Source organism: Macaca fascicularis, chromosome 9 (genome assembly GCF_037993035.2).
Source record: "Macaca fascicularis isolate 582-1 chromosome 9, T2T-MFA8v1.1".
NCBI classification, from domain to species: Eukaryota; Metazoa; Chordata; class Mammalia; order Primates; family Cercopithecidae; genus Macaca; species Macaca fascicularis.
This window is the reverse complement of record NC_088383.1, coordinates 20,060,744-20,082,215: the sequence shown is the minus strand read 5'-3', so window position 1 is coordinate 20,082,215 and position 21,472 is coordinate 20,060,744. Positions and strand designations below refer to the sequence as shown.

The window sequence follows — 21,472 nt, the reverse complement described above, 5'->3', positions numbered from 1 at the left end:
ATAATGATTAGGTTTTAAAATACATAGTTGCCTATATGAGATTCATTTTTATGGCAACATTTCTGGCCTTTAATTGATATTCTCTCCAAAAAATTTAGTCAAAGAATTAGACAAACTCCATCTGTGATTTGAAAATATTAAATTTTGAATAGAAACACAGAATTTTAAGGTCTAGTTTTAAATTTTTGGTTGGCCTTACATCATTTTTCCAAACACAACGTTTTTGTTTTTTTTGAACTCCTGGGTGATTCTTAAATATGAATACTATTACATGCTCATTTGAAGTTCTGAATAAAATTAATGGAGATGTGAATATTTAAAAAGTGTATTTAAAACATGCAAAACAATTATAATTTTTTCATAACATTTATAATTTAAACATTTGGATGTAATAATTTCAGCTGCAAGCATAGAATATTTTCCGTATTACCAGAAGACAGGGCTAAGGACTAGACTATGATAGACCAGATGTTTACCATTTAAAAAATGTATATATATCTTAGGTTTCAAGAACAGGTGATATAATCCACACGCTGTATTAGGTATTCGTGACTCTAACATATTTTATATTTTGATATGGAGAAGAGCTTAATTCAATGTTTAAAATAGCAACAGTGACAAGGAAAAACTTACATTTGCTTTGTGTACTGGTCCTTGGTAGTGATTTATAGGAAATTTCACATTCCTGGGATACACTGATGTCATCTAGAGCAACAGTAGCATTTGACGAAAAAACAGTAGCTTCCAAAATTAACTATAATTACAGAAAGATAAAACTGTTAAAAACACATCACAAAAGTAATGTCTTACAATCGTATTTCTTTGTGTAGAGGAACTCTATTTACATCTGTCCCATTTTCCAATCTAATTTTAGAAACCTGTTCTGACCAGAACATCCTAATTTAAATTTATAAAGCCATAACGGCTTTGACAGCATCTTATGTAACCTTAATGCCAAAGGTAACTTTGTTTCAATTAAAAGTGGTAACATTCATCATTAATGAAGGGATCTCTTCCCATTGGAGCCATTAAAAGTCATATGCATTTATAATGAACTCTTTGGAGCAGTCAACTGTGTGGCTTACAACTCAATTTAATTGAGATATGAATTCATTTGTAATGAGTGTGCTGGAGGCAATGATTTATTTCCATATTAAAATATTTAAGTATTATATACATACATAGAAACATAATATATATTATATACATACACAGAAACGTACTCAACGTAGTAAAGCACACATCAATAACCACATATACAGTGGTTGATAATATTCATATGCTCGAGCACTCAGAGACATCTATTTAAGTTTAATTTATTCCAACACTCTGAATAATGTCTGATTTAATTTGTTTTCTTTCTTGTTAATTACTCCTATTATTATGTTGTTATTCCAAGAAAAGAGAGAGAGAGAGGAGGGAAAGGAAGAAGTAATTTATGCCTGGAATCTTATGAACCCATATAGTGGACCACCAGTCCAGGACACAGACAGAAGGTACATCTCTATCTTATCAGGGAGGGTCTCTAATCTCAAGGATCATTAAATTTACTTGTGCCAGGGCTCAGAACATGCTATCCCAAAATATAGCACCTTGGAGTCACTCTCTGACTTCCCCTCTCTTTTCTTTGTGAGAGCCAGCTATAAAGCAATTATCTGGCTTACTTCTCCTCAAAACAGGTCATAAGAACCTCACGTAACTGGTGTCCTACCCTATCTACACCTGGATGAAACAGACACTACACAGAGAGGCCAATAAAGATCTCTGCTCAGTTCTCTCCAATTTATTACAATGAGATAATACTCTTTTTGTCCATTTATATTTCTTCATGAGTGTCCACTCATCTTTGAACCTAAGCATAAACATAGAGAGTTTTCCCTGGTCTTTGGGCCTTTGTTTTTGAAGGCCCCTATGTCACATAAAATATTAATAAATTTGTTACTTTTTTTCCTTTTAACCTGTCTTTTGTTATAGGGGTTCCAGTCATGCCCCTTGTGATGAGTGAGAAAACGGTATTACTTTTTCTCTCTTACACTTGGTATGATACATTCACTATACTACATCATAAATGCTGTATAAGAAATAAGTGTAAGATACTAGGAGACTCAAAGAAGACAATTCATTCTTTTTGCCAATAATGAGAGTTTGGGAAAAGATTTGATGGAGAAGTAATAGCCTCCATGATACCAAATTTTGTTGGGCAAAATATTTTACCTCAAGAAACTGAGGCAGCAATTTCAGCAAAAACACAGAGATAAGAAAGTGCATGGTGTGTTTAGAAAATGTTGATGGGTGTCAAATGTCCATCAATCATGGACTGGATTAAGAAAAGGTGGCATACATACACCATGGAATACTATGCGGCCATAAAAAAGGATGAGTTCATGTCCTTTGTAGGGACACGGATGAAGGAAACCATCATTCTCAGCAAACTATCGCAAGGACAGAAAACCAAACACCACACATTCTCACTCATAGGTGAAAACTGAACAATGAGATCACTTGGACACAGGAAGGGAAACAACACACACCGGGGCCTGTCGTGGGGTGGGGGGAGGAGGAGGGATAGCATTAGGAGATATACCTAATGTAAATGATGAGTTAATGGGTGCAGCACACCAACACGGCACATGGATACATATGTAATAAACTGCATGTTGTGCACATCCATCCTAGAACTTAAAGTACAATAATAATAATAATAATAAAAGAAAATGTTGATGGGTGTTATAGGAGTATAAGATTTTAAGAGAACAACAAATGAATCAGATAATAGATGGAGAGAAAAATTTCATGAGTTGGTACAGCTCAATTGGATAGCAACTAGATAGCATCTATTAAAAAAAATTGCATAGACCATAAAAATTGAGTTAATTTCTTAGCATTTATCCTAGAGAGACACTCAAAGGTATACACATGAAGGCCTGTGAAGGAATGTTTATTTCAGTGCTAGTTTTGATGACAAATGACAGGAAAGAACTTACATGTGAATCAATCAATAGTGAGAAATACTATACAAGTTAAAAATAACATCTATCTACATGTGTCATTATGGAAAGAAATTTAACATGTGTTTTGGAGTAAAAAATTAAGTTACAGAAAAATATTATAGTATAATATTACTTAGGCTGAAAACATCCAACCATTCAGATTTCCAAGTATATGTGGTACATTCATACATGTTAAGTAAATAGAAAATGGACTGGAAGTAAAAATAAATTGTTATCTATAAATACTCAATACAAAATCTATGGTGGGTGATGAGGATAGTCAGCAGGGACTGTTGCTTTATTTGCAATTTTTGATATTTTAATGTAATGTACATAATAATAATTTTTAAGATTCTGATTAGAGATGGTTTCTGTAGAATCTTAACCAACTAAGAAGCGTAGCCTTCATGCCAGAGGCAGAAAATAACAGAGGTTTTGAAGAAGGATCTTGGTAAAACATACACAAGTATTGAACTTTAGAGACATATTGTGTTTAATACCATTAAGTGATTGTGATTTTTTTGGACAGCTTTACGTTTGAAAGAGTTTTTCTAAATTTGTTATTATAATACATCTTCCATTGATGTCCATTAAAATAGACGCTTAATTCTTCAGACTCATTAGACAAGCATTTGTTGACCATCATATTTGAAGGTCTGTGCTACTCAAAGAAAACTGGAGGAAAAAAGCGACTGTTTGAGGCACTTCTCTATGCTCCTAAAAAGGTACCTGCTCACATTATTTGAATGGAATGGGTGGGCCCTGGGATGAGGTGAAGTAAAATGATGAGGTACTCTTTAAAATGTAGTTCCATTATTTTACCTGAAGGGAACCACCAGGTTCCTTTAGATATTCATAGTAAAATGGAAGAATAAATCCAACTTCAAAAGCCAAATAAAAGTAATATTAGTTCGTCTACATTTTGCTTACTTCTACATAATGAAATTCATAATTATACAATTAGAAATTGTAATTCTACCATTAATTAAAATCATACAAATTTTAAAATACAAGCAATTACTTCCTTCAAGAAATGTACATTATACCTGTAAATAATGACCATTTCATGGCTTCAAAATCATCATGGTTGTTACTTTTTTTTTTATTGCTGGTTTTAACAAAACCACACACACACACATGCGTGTGTGTATATATGTATGTGTGTGTGTATATAAAATGCTGTGACCAATTTCCTTTTGGAACTACAGTCAGCATCAACTGGTAATCAGTAAGTGAGAAAGAGGTCACTCAGAAGAGCTGTTTCAACCACGGATGGAGGAAGAGTGAAAACCTCATTTGATAAGATTCTCAAGGTAATTGGAGAATTTACATTTTAAATTAAATTAGATGACTCTCTCTTCTAAAACTATTTTTTGGGATCTTGTTGATTTTTGTTTTATTCAATTATATTACTCCCCCTAAGAATAAAACAATTTCTTGCTTTCAGGAACCACATAAATTCATAAATGTTCACAATCAAGTGATTACTTTTTATAAGTATAAAACTCAAGTGCTTTTCCAGAAAAATACACAATTAACACAGAAATCTTGTTTTCAAAAAAATAACAGGAGCAAAAAATGAATATGAATCCAAGAGAAAATAGAAATACAGTAAGAAGGAGTAGAGAGGAGTAGGAATATATTAATTTTTGAAGGATGATGATGGTATCAATAATAAGAGCAGCAGTCATCTTTTATTTAGCACTTACTACATGCCAGTCACATTCACTTGCTTTAATCCTGTGAAGATGATGCTATTTTCATCTTATTTTAAAGTGAAAGAAACATATTATAGAAGTAATTGGTTGAGCATCACATGTCAAGTAAGAAAAATACGTAAGCTGAGCCATTAATGATTACACCATCCTGTGTCTCTCTAACGAAATAAAGAGATAACTGGGCTTTAGTGGATGCTGCAGAATAGGGCGGCCTGGAGAAACGAGATTGCATGCAGCTCTAGATTAAGCAGGCCAAGGACACAGCAACTTCACGGAGACTCGATCACCTTTTACTTTTGTGTTATGAATCTTACCCTTCACTGAATCATCAAATAATGTCAGGAAATTGTTATTGATTTATATCATTGACTCCGATAAAGACAGAACATGGTATCCATCATTGTGGGAAATTTCACAAAAGGGTCATTTTAAAACGAAATCTAAAATATGATACAATTACATTTTAATGGGAAGCTCGAAGCAAGTAGAGCTACTTGAAATCAATGGACTACTCAGAAAAAGTGCCACCTTGAGATACGAAAACAGCACAGCAGTTAGGGGGAAAAGAAATATTAAAAGAATATATTTATGTGAAAAGCTGAACATAGCAAGTGAGCAGGCCAAGTTAAAACAGGTTTGAAAATTACTATTAACTCTTTGGCCTAAATTTTTCCAATAAAACTCTCACAAGAAATGGAGGGAATATTGAAATGTCATTAATTTGCTGTTCTTACAGAATAAACAGTAAACCTAATTCTTTGCCAGCAAGAAGAGCGAATGCCCTACCTAATTAGGGGTGTTGATTTCCTATGAAACCCAAAGCAATATGTATTCTGTTATATTGTCTACAACTGACATCAAAAGAACCACACTGAATCAGAATTTCATGGCTAAAAGGGAACACAGAGGTCACATGATTTGATGTCTTTCTTCTTTCCAATATTTGGACTGGGTTACACTGTACTGTATAAATATGTTCAGAGCTCAGTTACATGGAACTGATGACTAGGCAATGACTAAGGTCACCCTTAAATGATTCAGACTATTAACCTTAAATCCTAGCCTATTTCCAAGAAGACAAACTTTAAATATTTGAATATTTAAAAAGCTAGATTAACTATTTGTAGGTGTAATATCTTTTTCATTTGTTGTTGATAAAAGAACAAAGTAGAACTGTACTTAGCTAGAATCCTCACGTATATTTTCACATCTTTAAAAATACACTGAGAGAAATCAGGTTAAAGCCAACATATTAGCGTCTTTTTTTTTTTTTCCAGAGGATAAGAAATGGGATGGAGAGACATACAAGGAAGACAAAAGTTGCATCTTCATGAGCAAACAAACTTTAACATTATAAGCAAATGAAATATTAACATTAGTTAATACTGAGGTGCATTTGAGTATTTGTTTCTCTCTGTATTAACTACTAGTTTGAAATATTTAATAGTAAATACATGCGATAATCGTGTATTGAATAGTACCATGTATATATCTGTGCCAGTGTATCTATTTATTTATATTGTGTGTGTATAAAATCCAGACTAATTCACAACAGAACGTCAATACAAGTCCACAGTTCCTTATCTAAAGTCTTTGGGGCCAGATGAGTTTTGAAATGTGAATAGCTTAGAGCTGAGAATGGTAACATAACACTGAGAGTGTTTATTACATGATACCTTCTGGGAGATTGGGGGCAGCACTGTCAAATCAAACCTATCATGAAAGGAGCTGCCTAAAGGCCTCACAGTGGTTCAGGTCAGCTTGGGTTTTGCTTCTAAACTCATTTTTAAAAAGCTTCTTGCTTTCCAAATTTAATTTTCTAAATTGCTGATTAGATATTATAGGGCCGTCATGGCCTTCTTGAGAGTGAAATTTGAGGGAATTTTTTTTTTATTTTTCTTTTACTCATCTGTAGTTTCCAAAATAAACATGTGCTGTAGCCAACTCATAACTGGATTAAGTGGGGAGACACAGAGGAAAAATCTTAGCTTCTCTGGGTTGAATTAAACATGACTGAGACCTTGAAAGAACTCAGCATTGAGGCTGATTGGAGAGAAAAAGCAACACAAGGTACTGAGCCACCAGCAGGGGGATGAAGGGAGAGGGAACAGCAGGGCTGGGTTAGAAACCCTCATACATCCATTGCAACAAAATCACAGAATCTAACCAAACCACTGCCCATCTACAAACTAGTTAATATGCCCCCCAGATAATAAGGGATAGTATCCATTTGCACTGCAAAGCAAAATCATTACTATATCCAAAAAGGAGAACATTAAACAGAAAACAAAAACTGCATTCACTGAAACTCTTCAGTAATGGTGATGGGTCAATGAGAGCTTCCAGCTGTAGACAGAAATGGCATGTGCTTAAACTCATATTTCTAAATTACCTACTGCTAGAAAGGACATTCTGTTTTCTTCTCAATATGTCAATTAATGACAAACTCTGAACCATCTTCTTGGTGAGTTTCATTCTAACTAAAAGCAACCTGAATGAAAACAATTTTCTATAGAATATAAATGCAGGAGGCAAAGGATCAAATTGTTCTGATTTCGTTGCCCTGCTCCTTGCAGTGGAGATTGACACCAAAATGATTTCATGACCAGCCTTTGCGTCAAATGCTTCCCAATTAAGAGCTGCTAGTATTCACGATGTCTTTTTCCACTAAATATGAGAATAGAATAAATTGATCTTTGAGAAGGGAAGTTGGAGACTGTCACTGAGTGAAGAGGCCTTTAATGATTGAGCCTAGAGTTCTGATCAAGCAGAAATTCCCTTTTTAAAACAGAGAATACTAACATTTATTGAGTGTCTACTATTTCCAGACAATATCCAAGGAATAACCACAGCAATAAAAATAGCTAAATCCCGTGTCTATGCCAGATTCGCTTCCACGTGCTTTACAAGTATACACCATATAATCCTCACAATAACTCTATAAAGTAGAGAACAGTAATTGATTACAGTTGATGCTTATTCCCTATTCTTCCTGCTTCCATGGGAAGGCAGTTCCCTGTAGTAACATTGCTGTTACTTACCCCTCACTCTGTAGCAGGAGGAAGATTTAGCTGACTGTGAAGTTAGAAGAGTAACCTGGGGGAACTCGACTTATCCTCCTCTCCCATTCAACACCCCCTGTTGGGAGCCAGTCTGTCCTCAGGAGGCATACATTCTGATATTATCTCTGGCTAATGGTAAGAGACTTCTCCTAGAGTATGAGCTCTATATTTCTCCAGCACAGTCAGTTGTTCTCTGGGTAATTCTATTTATTCTAAGATCAAGCATTATTTTAAACAAGTGACTCTACATTCTAAAGCCATCTGCTCCAAAATATGTATTCCCTACCTGTTTAACGTCTATATTTATCTCAATTTGTTCAGAAATGAGGACGAGATGACCTTAAAGCCCCAACTATTATCCTCACATCCTACTAGTGAAAGAGGCATAGAAGACTTGGGTAACTTGTCTGTGATCATACACTTTTTTGTCTTTGTTTTTTTAAGATGGAGTCTCACTCTGTTGCCCAGGCTGGAGTGCAGTGGCGCCATCTCGGCTCATGGCAACTTCCACCTCCTGGGTTCAAGTGCTTCTCCTGCTCCAGCCTCCCCAGTAGCTGGGACTACAGGTGCGTGCCATCACGCTCGGCTAATTTTTTGTAAAGATGGGGTTTCACCATGTTACTCAGGATGGTCTCAATCTCCTGACCTCATGATCTTCCCGCCTCAGCCTCCCAAAGTGCTGGGATTACAGGCATGAGCCACTGCACCCAGCTGATCATACACTTTAACTTGAACCCAAGGTTCCAGAGCCCATGTTCATGGCTGCCATTTTAGCTATATCATCTTTAATATTCAGACTCCCCTGGAGTATTGCTTTTATCATCACTGGTTTTCACACATTAGGAAATTTGATGCTCAAAGACAATATTTACACAGTCATTTAGCAAACAATAAGCAGAGCAGAGACTAAAACTCAGACCACCTGACTCCAAAACAGTGTGCTCTCCATCATATTCCACTCCATCCAATCTAGTTTCCAAAATTGCTCTTTTCAAATGTCATCCAGAAGACTTATGTACAAGAGAGTAGAAATTAGAATGCCCATTTGACAAGATACAATTGCCTTCTATTATTATTATATTTTATTAATACATAGTTGTACATATTTAAGGGGTAAATGTGATATTTAGATACATGCATACATTGTGTTATGATCAGATAAAGGTAATTGGGATATCCATCACCTTACACACTTCTCATTTCTTTGTGTTGGGAATGCTCCAAATCTTATCTCCTAAATATTTTGAAATACACAATAACTTGTTACAGTTGCCTACTGTGCTATCAAACACTAGAGCTTATTCCTTCTAACTACAATTTTTAACCACTAACAAACCTCCCTTCCTAACCTCCTCCTCCCCACCACCCTTCTCAGCCTCTAGTAACCATCATTCTCCTCTCTGCCTCCATGAGATCAACTTTTTAGCTCCCACGCGTGAGTGAGAACCTGCCGTATTTGTCTTTCTGTGCCTGGCTTATTTCACTTAATATAATGTCCTCCACTTCCCAAAGGTGGATAACATTCTCAATGTTACCAGGCAGCAGAAAGTGAGACAATAAGATTAATATATTACAGCCCAAGTCAGATTTTATTTTCACTACATCATATAATCCAACATCTTTACTTCGAAAAAGAAATCATTTTAAGGTACTCTTCTCTCTGCCATCTTATTCATTTCTTATCTCCACTTTTGCTACTATTCTACACATACTTCTTGAGCGCATAGTCAAAACAATCTCTCTACTCATCCCAGATCGTGTGTTTGATCTCTGAATGTGTTTGCTTCATTAATGTTGAATAAATTCATGAGCTATGTGTACTATTTTGTTATCTGAAAGGATTAGCATTAAATAAGTGTCTTCTGTCGCATTGTATTAATTTCTTATGGGCTTACCTGAAAAGGTATGAGCTATATGTGTTATATTGTTATCTGAAAGGATTAGCATGAAATAAAGTGTCTTCTGTTGAATGGTATTAATTTCTTATGTGCTTACCTGAAAAGGTAGAGTAGATTCTCCCGCTTTTGCAATGAGATCAATTTTTGCGTGGCTCCACTGAGATTCGGAGAATCTGATTATTTTGCCTTGCTTTTGCAAGTTTCCATCTAGAGATGTTCTTGTAAAAACTGAGAGATGTGAATGTTGAGACAAATGATACCAAAACTGCACCTGTTGAAAACATATTTTCAATTATATAAATATTCCATTGACCTGTCTCTGGTAGTTTTTCCTATAATTTGAAATATTCATGACCTCAGGTGATCTGCCTGCCTCCCATCTCTACTAATAATCCAAAAATTAGCCAGGTGTGGTGGCATGCGCGTGTAATCCCAGCTGTTTGGGAGGCTGAGGTAGGAGAATCGCTTGAACCCAGAAGGTGGGGAGGTTGCAGTGAGCTGAGATCATGCTGTTGCACTCCAGCCAAGGCAACGAGAGCGAGACTCCAGCTCAGAACCACCACCACCACCACCAACAACAACAACAACAAACTATGTATATATATTCCAAACAACTTCTGTGTTAAATATAATCTTCTCAATTCTCCTTTCCCCCAGATGTATAACCCAGTCATGGCAGTACTATTGTTTCCATGGAAGTTTCCAGAATCCTTCTCTGGCTTCTTATAAATCTGGGAGGTACACGTTGAGACTCAACATTAAAAATCAAGTATCACTATACATACTTGATGTTTCAAACAAGAAAAAGTTTCCTTAAAAATTATTTTTAGTTTAATTTTAAAAACTGTAATTAATACTTTATACTAATTTAGTCTCTGTGGTAACATTACCAAATTACTTGGAAGCTCACAGGGTACTGTTAATCAATAATTGAGCCAAGTAAGACAACATTCTTCGAGGGCAGGGAAGCTTAATCATTTCACTTCCTATTCACCATCAAGAATAACACAATCTAAAGGTCTGATGGCTTAACTACGTAGTAAAGAGAATAGAGAGGATTATTCCAGGTGCTGATAGCAGTAGCCCTAAAATGAAATTCCATACTGTTACTGATTCAACCAATATTTACTGAGCACTTTCTAAGTACCTGGAGCTGTATGAGGCAAAAATTAATTCCCTTAATGTTGTTTGGATGATTCATTCTGTAAAATATGCCCACAAAACCTCCATTAAAACAAGTTCAGATATGCTGCAGTCAAATCTTTTTGCTTCTTCTGATTATCACATAACAGGTCCTAAGGCTGTATGTTTTAAAGAAAAACCCAACATTTAAAGATGAGGTCCCTCAAAAGTGGAACATTTCTCTTTAGATTGAGCGATATTTTTTCAGGTTCGTTATATTTTAAATTCTTTTTAAAAAATGTTTTCTTATTCATCATTGTGCTTTTATACTGATACATGGACAGATACTAGCATATATATAGGCAAACCATGCATTTCACTGTTGAGACCCAATTCCAGTGGTGAATGTTGACCGAAAAACATGTTTTAAATGCTTTTAAAAAAAAAATTGTTCATTTCATAACATCAAGCATTCTATTTGGTACAAATTTTTATCAATGTCTACTTAATTGTGACCACCTGATTAAAAAATTCTGATTGTTTAATTTCATTTTAGATTTTATTACTGTACTTACCTTAATTCACACCTTGACAGGTAAGTTAGAAACAAAAATAATGGAAATGTTTAATTAAATTCCATGGAAAGAGATGATTCATGTTTCTCAACTGCAATTAAATTTTAGATCCCTGCTGTAAGTTTCACTATGTCCCAAGCTTGTAAATATGCAAAACACAGCTTGAAACCTAGTTGTACAAGAGATGTGCATGTCCCATTAGAATTTCGAGCTGTCAAACTGTCACTCAGTACATCACCAGTGTGAAGTCATTTTAATAGTGTATTAAGTATAAATGCCAATGGGATCCATATTCAATGATAATATGGATCGGAACTTATATATAATTTACTTTTTTACAGAATTTGCATTATGGAGACTTAAATTCTTAAGTTATTAGATACCAAGAAATGTTCCATTATCTTTTCAATTTCTGAGGGTCAAATCACTGAACAAAAGTTATTGATACAGCTCACAATTTTTTTAAATTCGTTGTTTTTTCCTCTTTTTTTTTTTTTTACATTGTTGCTATGAACCATAATTTTATCTCATTTTATTTTACTTATTTATTTTATTTTATTTTTGAGACAAAGTCTCGCTCTGTCAGCCAGGTTGAAGTGTGGTGGCACAATCTCGGCTCACTGCAACCTTCGCCCCCCAGGTTCAAGCAATTCTCCTGCCTCAGCCTCCCAAACAGCTGGGACTACAGGCTCATGCCACCCCTGACCAGCTAATTTTTTGTATTTTTAGTGGAGACAGGGTTTCACCACATTGGCCAGGCTGGTCTCGAACTCCCGACCTCAGGTGATCAGCAGACCTCAGCCTCCCAAAGTGCTGGCATTACAAGTGTGAACAGGCAGTGTCCTGAAGGCTGTCTTCATCCTGGTGAAAAATAACTGCCTGTGAATTCTAGTCTTGCAGATACAAACTTGATAAAGTATCAGAAAATACCATGTAATGTAATATTGAAAAGGAATTTAGGAAAGTCTGAAGTGCTTTATTAAACCACAAATTGGAAGTAAGTTACATTTGATGGGTTATGAAAATATTACTTCCATTAATCGGGACACTTGAAAAGTGATTTTTGCAAATTTTCCAAGTGACCTGAATGATTATAATGGTCCACTGAAAAATCTATTAACCCAAAACCATCCAATCTAGTATTATGGGAAGAATGGTAACTCTCTAAGAAAATAAAATATGGCACATCAATTACAGGATTATGTATTTCTTCTGTTGCTCTTCTTTTTTTTTTTTAATTTATTTATTATTATTATACTTTCATCACATCATCACTGGCCATCAGAGAAATGCAAATCAAAACCACAATGAGATACCATCTCACACCAGTTAGAATGGCGATCATTCAAAAGTCAGGAAACAACAGGTGCTGGAGAGGATGTGGAGAAATAGGAACACTTTTACACTGTTGGTGGGATTGTAAACTAGTTCAACCATTATGGAAAACAGTATGGCGATTCCTCAAGGATCTAGAACTAGATGTACCATATGACCCAGCCATCCCATTACTGGGTATATACCCAAAGGATTATAAATTATGCTGCTATAAAGACACATGCACACGTATGTTTATTGCAGCACTATTCACAATAGCAAAGACTTGGAATCAACCCAAATGTCCATCAGTGACAGATTGGATTAAGAAAATGTGGCACATATACACCATGGAATACTATGCAGCCATAAAAAAGGATGAGTTTGTGTCCTTTGTAGGGACATGGATGCAGCTGGAAACCATCATTCTTAGCAAACTATCACAAGAACAGAAAACCAAACACCGCATGTTCTCACTCATAGGTGGGAACTGAACAGTGAGATCACTTGGACTCGGGAAGGGGAACATCACACAACGGGGCCTATCATGGGGAGGGGGGAGGGGGGAGGGACTGCATTGGGAGTTATACCTGATGTAAATGACGAGTTGATGGGTGCTGACGAGTTGATGGGTGCAGCACACCAACATGGCACAAGTATACATATGTAACAAACCTGCACGTTATGCACATGTACCCTAGAAATTCGTTGTTTTTTCTATTTACTTTTAGGTTCAGGGGTACATGTGAAGATTTGTTACATAGGTAAACACATGTCACGGGGGCTTGTTGTACAGATTATTTAGTCACCCAGGTACTAAGCCTTGTACCCAACAGTTATCTTTTCTGCTCCTCTCCCTCCTCCACCCTCCCCACTAAAGTAGACCCCAGTGTCTGTTGTTTTCTTCTTTGTGTTCATATGTTCTCATTATTTAGCTCCCAACTTGTAAGTGAGAACATGTGGCATTTGGTTTTCTCTTCCTGTGTTAGTCTGCTGAGGAAAATGGCCTCCGGCTCCACCCATGTTCCCACAAAAGACATGATCTTTTTCTTTTTATATGGCTGCATATTCCGTAGTACATATGTACCACTCTTTCTTTATACCATCTGTCATAGATGGGCATCTAGGTTGATTCCATGTCCTTGCTACTGTAAATAGTGCTGCAATGACCATTCACATGTATGTGTCTTTATGATAGAATGATGTCTTTTTTCTTTTTCTTTCTTTCTTTCTTTCTTTTTTTTTTTTTTTGAGACAGGGTTTCACTCCAATTGTTCGGGCTGGAGTGCAGTGGCGTGTTCATGACTCACTGCAGCCTCAACCTCCCAAGCTCAGGTAATTCTCCCACCTCAGCCTCCTCAGTAATCGGGACTACAGGCATGCACCACCACGCCCAGCTATTTTTTTTTTTTTTTCCAATTTTCAGTAGAGATGAAGGTTTCACCATGTTACCCAGACTGGTCTTGAACTCCTGGACTCAAGCAATCCACCCACTTCACCTGCCCAAAGTGCAGGGATTACAGGCATGAGCCACTGCCCCTGACCTACAGTAGAATAATTTCTATTACTCTGGGCATATATACCCAGTAATAGGATTGCTGGGTGGAATGGTAGTTCTGCTTTTAGCTCTTTGAGGAGTTGCCATACTGCTTTCTGCAATGGTTGAACTAATTTACACTCCTATCAACAGTGTATAAGCATCCCTTTTTCTCCACAACCATGCCAGCATGTTATTTTTTGACATTTTAATAATGGCCATTCTGACTGGTGTGAGATGGTATCTCATTGTGGTTTTGATTTGAATTTCTCTAATGATCAATTTTAAGTTATTGATACAAGCTGTGATTTCACACAAGCAGTACTCAAGTACGCAAACTCTGTGCCTCTCAGCCTGGTATATGCCAGTAGCAGAACACTAAACCTTAAACTCCAAATCATGAAACATGTCATAAATTCCTCACAGAACTTATTATAGTAATTTGTGTTTTCCAGGTATTCACTTAATATGTATTGGGAAAAAAAGAAGAAATTAGTGGCCTGTTAATATCGGTGCTTAAGTAAATGCCTGTAAACATTCAGAAATATATATAGAGAGAAAACAGACAGAGAGAGAGAGAGAGTGAGAGAGAGAGAGAGAGAAGAGAGGAAGAAAGATAATCTGTTTTATGTCAAAAACTGTATAAGGCATTATGGGTCCTTAGGGACCTTTGAGTCTTTTGGAGGAAGAGTGGCAAAAGAAAATGAGCATTTAATTATAATGAGCATAACTACAAAAGTGTGAAAATAGGGTGGCTATTAAATTTAAATTAATTAAAATGAAAATGAAAAATTCAGTTTCTCAGTTATGTTTTTGTTGTTGTTATTATTGTTGTTGTTTTTGAGACAGAGCTTCGCTCTGTTGCGCAGGCTGGAGTGCAGTGGCGAAATCTCGGCTCACTGTAGCCTCTGCCTCCCAGGTTCAAGCAATTCTCCTGCCTCAGCCTCCTGAGTAGCTGGGACTACAGGCACGTGCCACCACTCCCGGCTAAGTTTTGAATTTTCAGTAGAGATGGGGTTCCACCATGTTGGCCAGGATGATCTTGATCTCCTGACTTCGTGATCCATCCTCCTCGGCCTCCCAAAGTGCTGGGATTACAGGCATGAGCCACTGCGCCCGGCCTCTCAGTTATGTTTTAAATGCTCAATAACTAGCTCTCTGTAGCTAGTAGCTACTATACTTAACATAGGGGACATTGTCCATCATCCCAGAATGTCGCATTAAACAGGTCTGCAAAGCATGTAAGTGAAAATGACACCAAACATTCAAATTTTATTTACTACTTGATCATTTTTAAAGGAAATTTTCTTGACGATGCCTGAATCATTCAAAAGCAGTTAAGTAAAATGTTAACAAAGAGGGCTTGCTTTTATTTTTCTTGGGTCTCCACTAAGGCAGATTTTATATACAGTATGACTATATTCAAGACTTTGAATCAATGCATTCAAGAGAATTTCATGTGGTTAAAAAAGTTTCCAACAAAGCAGTTCTTTTTGAATATTGAAGACAAAAATGGAAGATCCAATTATTTTATTTTTAATTGTATTCTTATGATTTTAAATTATTTCTATTTTTAAAGTATCTAAATATGTATATATTAAATCATATATTTTACTACTAAAGGAAGAATATCCGATGATTTACAGCAGTTATTGTATATGGGTAAGTACCTAAGCTGGAGAGGGGGTGACAGTCTTAGTTCCATTGGCTCTTGTTTCTGTACAGTGCCTCTGGGGCCTTGGACTCTCTGATACTTCAGTCTGGGACACCCAAGGTGTCCCAGGTCATGATTCAGAAGTTTAAAATGACACCCAAGGTCATGATTCAGAAGTTTAAAATGATTTCTTCCTTATTTTTCTGTTTTCTTTTTTTTTTTTTTTAATTTTGATCATCTCTTGTTGAAACTCTCCTCTTCAAATTTTCTGCCAATTTTTTCAACTTGCCTATGGCCTTTGTTCTAATTCCTTCTCAATCTCAGATCTCCTTGGTCAGATCTTCATGGCCATTCTCTATTTTATTCCAAACCCTCAGCAAACTCTGCCTTCTCTGCTTCACATCAGACCCTTTACGCCTTCCTCAGTTTGTTTATTGCCACACTTATTGCACCTTTATAAGATCTAGAATACGAAGATACAGAAGAACAAGCGTAGCCAAAAAAGCAAAATAAATAAATGGGAGAAATGAAAAAAAAAAAAACAAGCTAAGATATCTACAGCTGCTCAAAATTCAGCTAGGAATAAGTATATATTGAAAGAGGGAATCATTCATCACATACATAAACACACAGACACACAAACACATCCCTCACCATTACCATAGTGATTTTTATGGCTCCTAGTCAATTACACTTTTTCCTGGGCATTCTTTTCCTGAACAAGCTTACATTGAGGTTTAGAATCTTCAATAAAACAGAATCTGTTTTTCTAGTTTAAATGATTAATCTTCAGGTGCTTTGATGTACAGAGTGGAGAGAGAGCACCTGCTCGCCCTTTCCTCTGTAGACCGTCGCTTCCTCTAGAATCCATCAGCTATTGTAACATTGATCTTTGGAATAAACACAATGACCAGGGACTAGAGCACAACTGTACCATTCCACGACATGCTCCAAAATTATTTTTTTTTTCTAAATTGTTCTTTGACTCGAGTTCATTGTCCTACTTTGGGGACATTGTAAGACATGGCCTTGAGATTTGTAAGTTCATTGTCCTACTTTGGGGACACTGTAAGACATGGCCTTGAGATTTGTAATCTGAACTCCTTGAGATTTGTAGGTAGAGTATTATTATTATACTGGACTTACACTCTTGTAGCTTGGAGCATTTTACACTGAATTGCTGTCAGTATCCCCCACTAAACTACATTTTATTAGAGCAAGTATGTGTTTAGGTTGTTGCCATTATATTCCCTGCATCAAGGACTGTGATCAACACACAGTAGATAAGCAATATATATGTGTTGGATCGTGGGCATAATGTTTACTTTGGTATCATAGCAAGCACTCAGAGGAGAAGTCTCAGAATAACTATTTTTAGTTTTGTTTTTTTCTTTTTACTTCCTTGAATCTGAACCACATGTGGCCCTCTCTTCATTGGCAGACTCAAATGTGTAGGCTGGCCCTAATAAACCTTACTTTGGGATCCAACCCATCTCTGGTTTCATCTACCTTTGTCCTGATTTTCTCATTCATATTTGTAAAACAATCTATGGATTATCTTTTACTGAAGGAATATTAATGTAATTGTAAAACAAGTTGGAGAACTAAAAACAAAAGAAAGATCAATAGATGAACATACAAATTTTGAAAGCAAAAGCTTCATATTATCCATCTTCCTGTATTTAATTGTGAAGTCCTAAAAGTAAGAGATTATGTTACTTACACAGTAACTCAAATATGAGAATTCAGAAAATATTAGTATCCACATTAATTCCCTTCATACTTTATGTTTCCTAGTTAATTGTAAACAGTAACAGCATTTCAACAGCGTAAGATAGAATAGCTTTGGGCTTCCTCGTGTTCTGTTAGTCCTATCTCATATTTCAAAGAAAAATGCCAATTTTCCACTAGTGGCTGAAGGGACTTTTGAAGCGTAAATTAAAGTCCACATCTTGAACAATGATTAGCTGCGGGAACAACTGTCCATGCTGATGCCATGTGTTGGCCACATATAAAGTACAAAGTAATCCATGTAAACTGGCCCTAAAATTGTGCTGTTACAGATGGCAACTCACAAGAAAGCTCAAGTTGCTTTAAAGTCCTTTCAAAAAAAGAAAAAATTCTTAACTGTATCAGCCTGATAGGATTATGTAGGAAAAAAAAAAAAACATAATTTCAGAAAACGAAGGCTTTAATCATGTCAAAGTACCCCACACTGGTTATCTCACTGCTTGACTCTACTACCTTATAATGAAGAACACTGGTTCCATGAAAGCACTATTATCAATACGTTCCAATTCAGAGGACTGGCTAGATTTTCCAATTACCCAAGAAGGTAAGAATTTGTTTTGTTTGCTTATTCTGTAACTTTTATGTAAGAAAATATCACATATTGCCACAAACTTATAAAAACAGTCATATTATAGTCTTAGAAAAATCCTGAGAACCTTAGCTATGTGTATCTCAGACTATCAATAACATTCTCCTACAGTCTAGTCCTACTTCCTAAACTGGAAAGCATTATAAAGCAAATCAAATATCCTTCCTGCTAACTCAACGACTCCTAAAATTCAAGCACATAGAGAAAAGCATGAAAAACAAATATCTCTTCTGGTAGTCTGTAGTGGCTCCTTGAAACAGTCTCAGTTTTTCAAAAACCAAGGCAAACCATGAAGTCAGCATCCACAGCCTTTAGAAATCGAAGCCTTGGTTTCGACATAAACTAGCAAGCACTCAAAGTGTCCATGACAGCATTTTCACTGAGACCCCACCTAAATAACACCCTCAACCCCAACTAAGTCACAAATTTAAGCAAAAATTAAGTGTCCTCAAGTGGAAACAATGATAAACTGAAACTCAATCCCGGCGACCACAAATCAATGGCTCTCAGGAAGCATACAATGATGGGAAATATAGATTACCTTTTAAAATCATATACATGCATTTGATTTCTCAGGGACTCTAGGTGAGTCATAGGAATTTCTAATACACTCTTAATATCTTCAAATTTGTGTAAAGCAGGCAGAATTAACACATCGTATTCCTTTACATTCAATTTCTTCTATATAACTGACATTCGTGGTCTCATCACATTAATGTATGACCTTGAATTAAATCTAAGTTAGCTTGTACTTTCAAAGAACAAGTGCTTCTGGACTTCTAGATTTTTCCCTCCAAAAAAAAAAAAAAAACAAAAAAAAACAAAACAAAAAAAAACAAAAACTCTGTATCTATCTTTCTCTTTTTCTATCTTATAGGATTTAATTAAAATAAAGAGGTGGGAATGGGTAAAAGGCATTTGGATAAAATGGAAACGGAGACCAGGCAGTTGTTTTAATTCTTATTCTCACAAAGAAATGGGAAGAAACAAAAAAAAAAAAAAGAAAGGAAAAGAAAGTATCTTTAGGACTTTAAAGTATCTATGGGTCATCACTATTAAGAACTCAGGACACTCCCACTTAGACTTATTCCAAACTGAAAGTATAATTAGGTTTATAACTCGGAATAATATGTCACTTATCACCAGGGATGCCCAAGCAAATTGCTGTAACACTATACTTACAGGCAGTGAATGTACTGTGTGGCACTATTGATCTCTTCAATATTTTCTGACAAGTAAAGATCAAAAAATGAGCTGAAATCCTAAGGGCGAGAGGTATGTTGGAGCTCTCAAAAGGACTGAAAACAAGACAAGTTGAATAGAGACCCCTGATTTAGGTGTTACTTTTATGGAAAGCAAAGGAATTATGTTGACTGAATTAAGATTATATTTGGTACATATATACCAATATTTAATACAAACATTATTTACCTATTAGGTACCAAATATTTTGCCAGGTGCTTTATTTAATCACATTTTAATCCTTGTCATTATTCCATACAATCGTGTATGCTTCCAGTGTAAATGCTGACATTTAATCCATAGAATCATGTATGTTTCTGGTGTAGACACTAAGTCTCAAAAGGAATATACAATTTGTCTGAGCCACAATTACAAAGTGGCAAAAGAGACTTAAGCCAAGTCTGACTCGTCCGTCCTCTCTAATATGCTGCTGAAATAAAATGAGTATTTCACTGCTTGGTTTGTGTTTACCCGGCACCAGAGGACTCATTTGAAGAACTCAAATTTCAGTAAATATAATCATTTTTTCTGTATACATTTATCTTTACTTATCCATTCGTCTTTCTTTCAACAAACACTTATTTAACTGACTTTATTTTTCTCAATGCACATTGTTGGCCAAATATTTTGGCAATATGTATCCACAGCTTTAGATTATTGAAATGACTGTGTGAAAAGAATATAAAATAACAGAAAGCTTCTTTAATAGCCGCCCCCAAAGAATGGTGCCAGTTACGTGTTACAAATGGTCTTTTAGAAGGACATGGCATTTCGTGTTGAAATAGCGCATATAAATCTCTTAATTCATCATTAAAGTGATAGTAAAACATGGCAGGCATTTACTAGCAGAATAACCCAAGCCCAGCGATTTACAACCACAGAATGGCCAATGGAAATTCAGAACAGTTGATTACCTGACATGGGTTAGAGGCAGTGAGCAATTTTGTAAGAACAGGACTTCCAAGCTTGGCCACCCCAGGGGAGTGCTGTGCCTCCAAATAAATAAATGATCCTGCAAAAACAAAGGGAAAGTCATACGGATACAAGTTCTCTTACACACTTAGCTGTTCTTTGCTCCAGAATCTTATCCTTGCACATGTTAAACTATCAATTAGATAAGGAAAATTACATTTTTACATATTTACTATTATGGTTTGTAGACAACAAATAGCATTTATACATGTATAACATTAAATACCTAAAATAACATTTAATCAATTAAAACAAGCTCTTGATCCAAATCACCTGAACAAACATTTTTATTGGCTTCATTTATGTCATAGAGTTTGACATCAAATTAAATGAAGCTTCTAAGCTGACAATTAGATATTCAACATGCCCTTCTTGAAATACCCACAAGAGCTTTATTTTTTAGTTTCCTCACAAAGTACTGAAGGATATGAGCTTATGGAATGAATTTTAGTTTCTCAGGTTTGACATTGTTGTCTGTGCTAGAGGGGATGAAAGCTTAATTAAAGATCTAATCTGAACATTAACAAAATAACCGCTTTTAGATTTTAACTACGACGGATGTGCTCATAGCAAATGTGCAGGGGATAACATCTCTCAGCAGCTTAAAAGATCACATGTTCGGAGCTGCTGTCTGGGGTAGTTTCACTGAATATTGAAGACTTACAAGGAAGGCTATACCCAACAATGTCAAGGTCTGATCCTGCCCTTTGATAATCACAATGATGGGCAATTTGGAAAACCAACGATTTTCACTGGAAAATACCATATTCAGAGAGTGATTTTCCTAGAGACAAGTTAATGCTGACTGCACAGAAAGGAAAGGATTTAGAATTAGAATGTATTATTTTATAGACTCCACCGTGTGTTAAACCAAACAACCAAGGGTGTGAGTCAGCAGTGCCATCTTTGAGTAGGAAAAATATAAACCCAAGTTTATATTGTTTTTAAATCTCAAAACCAACTTGGAAAGATAAAGATTATTGTTCCCAAATTCCAAACTATGGGTAA

The 21,472-nt window shown here is 35.8% G+C and overlaps 1 protein-coding gene across 1 annotated transcript in view; it reads right to left on the bottom strand.

The window, feature by feature from the left end:
- The window catches only part of MALRD1 (MAM and LDL receptor class A domain containing 1), a 673,535-nt gene that overhangs the window by 547,704 nt on the left and 104,359 nt on the right, over window positions 1–21,472 (bottom strand). The window contains exons 13-15 of the mRNA XM_074000837.1: window positions 20,407–20,504; window positions 9,766–9,939; window positions 634–754 (exon numbers count right to left, since the gene is read on the bottom strand). Coding sequence (XP_073856938.1) covers window positions 634–754; window positions 9,766–9,939; window positions 20,407–20,504 — 393 coding nt within the window. The remainder of the gene's footprint in view (window positions 1–633; window positions 755–9,765; window positions 9,940–20,406; window positions 20,505–21,472) is intronic.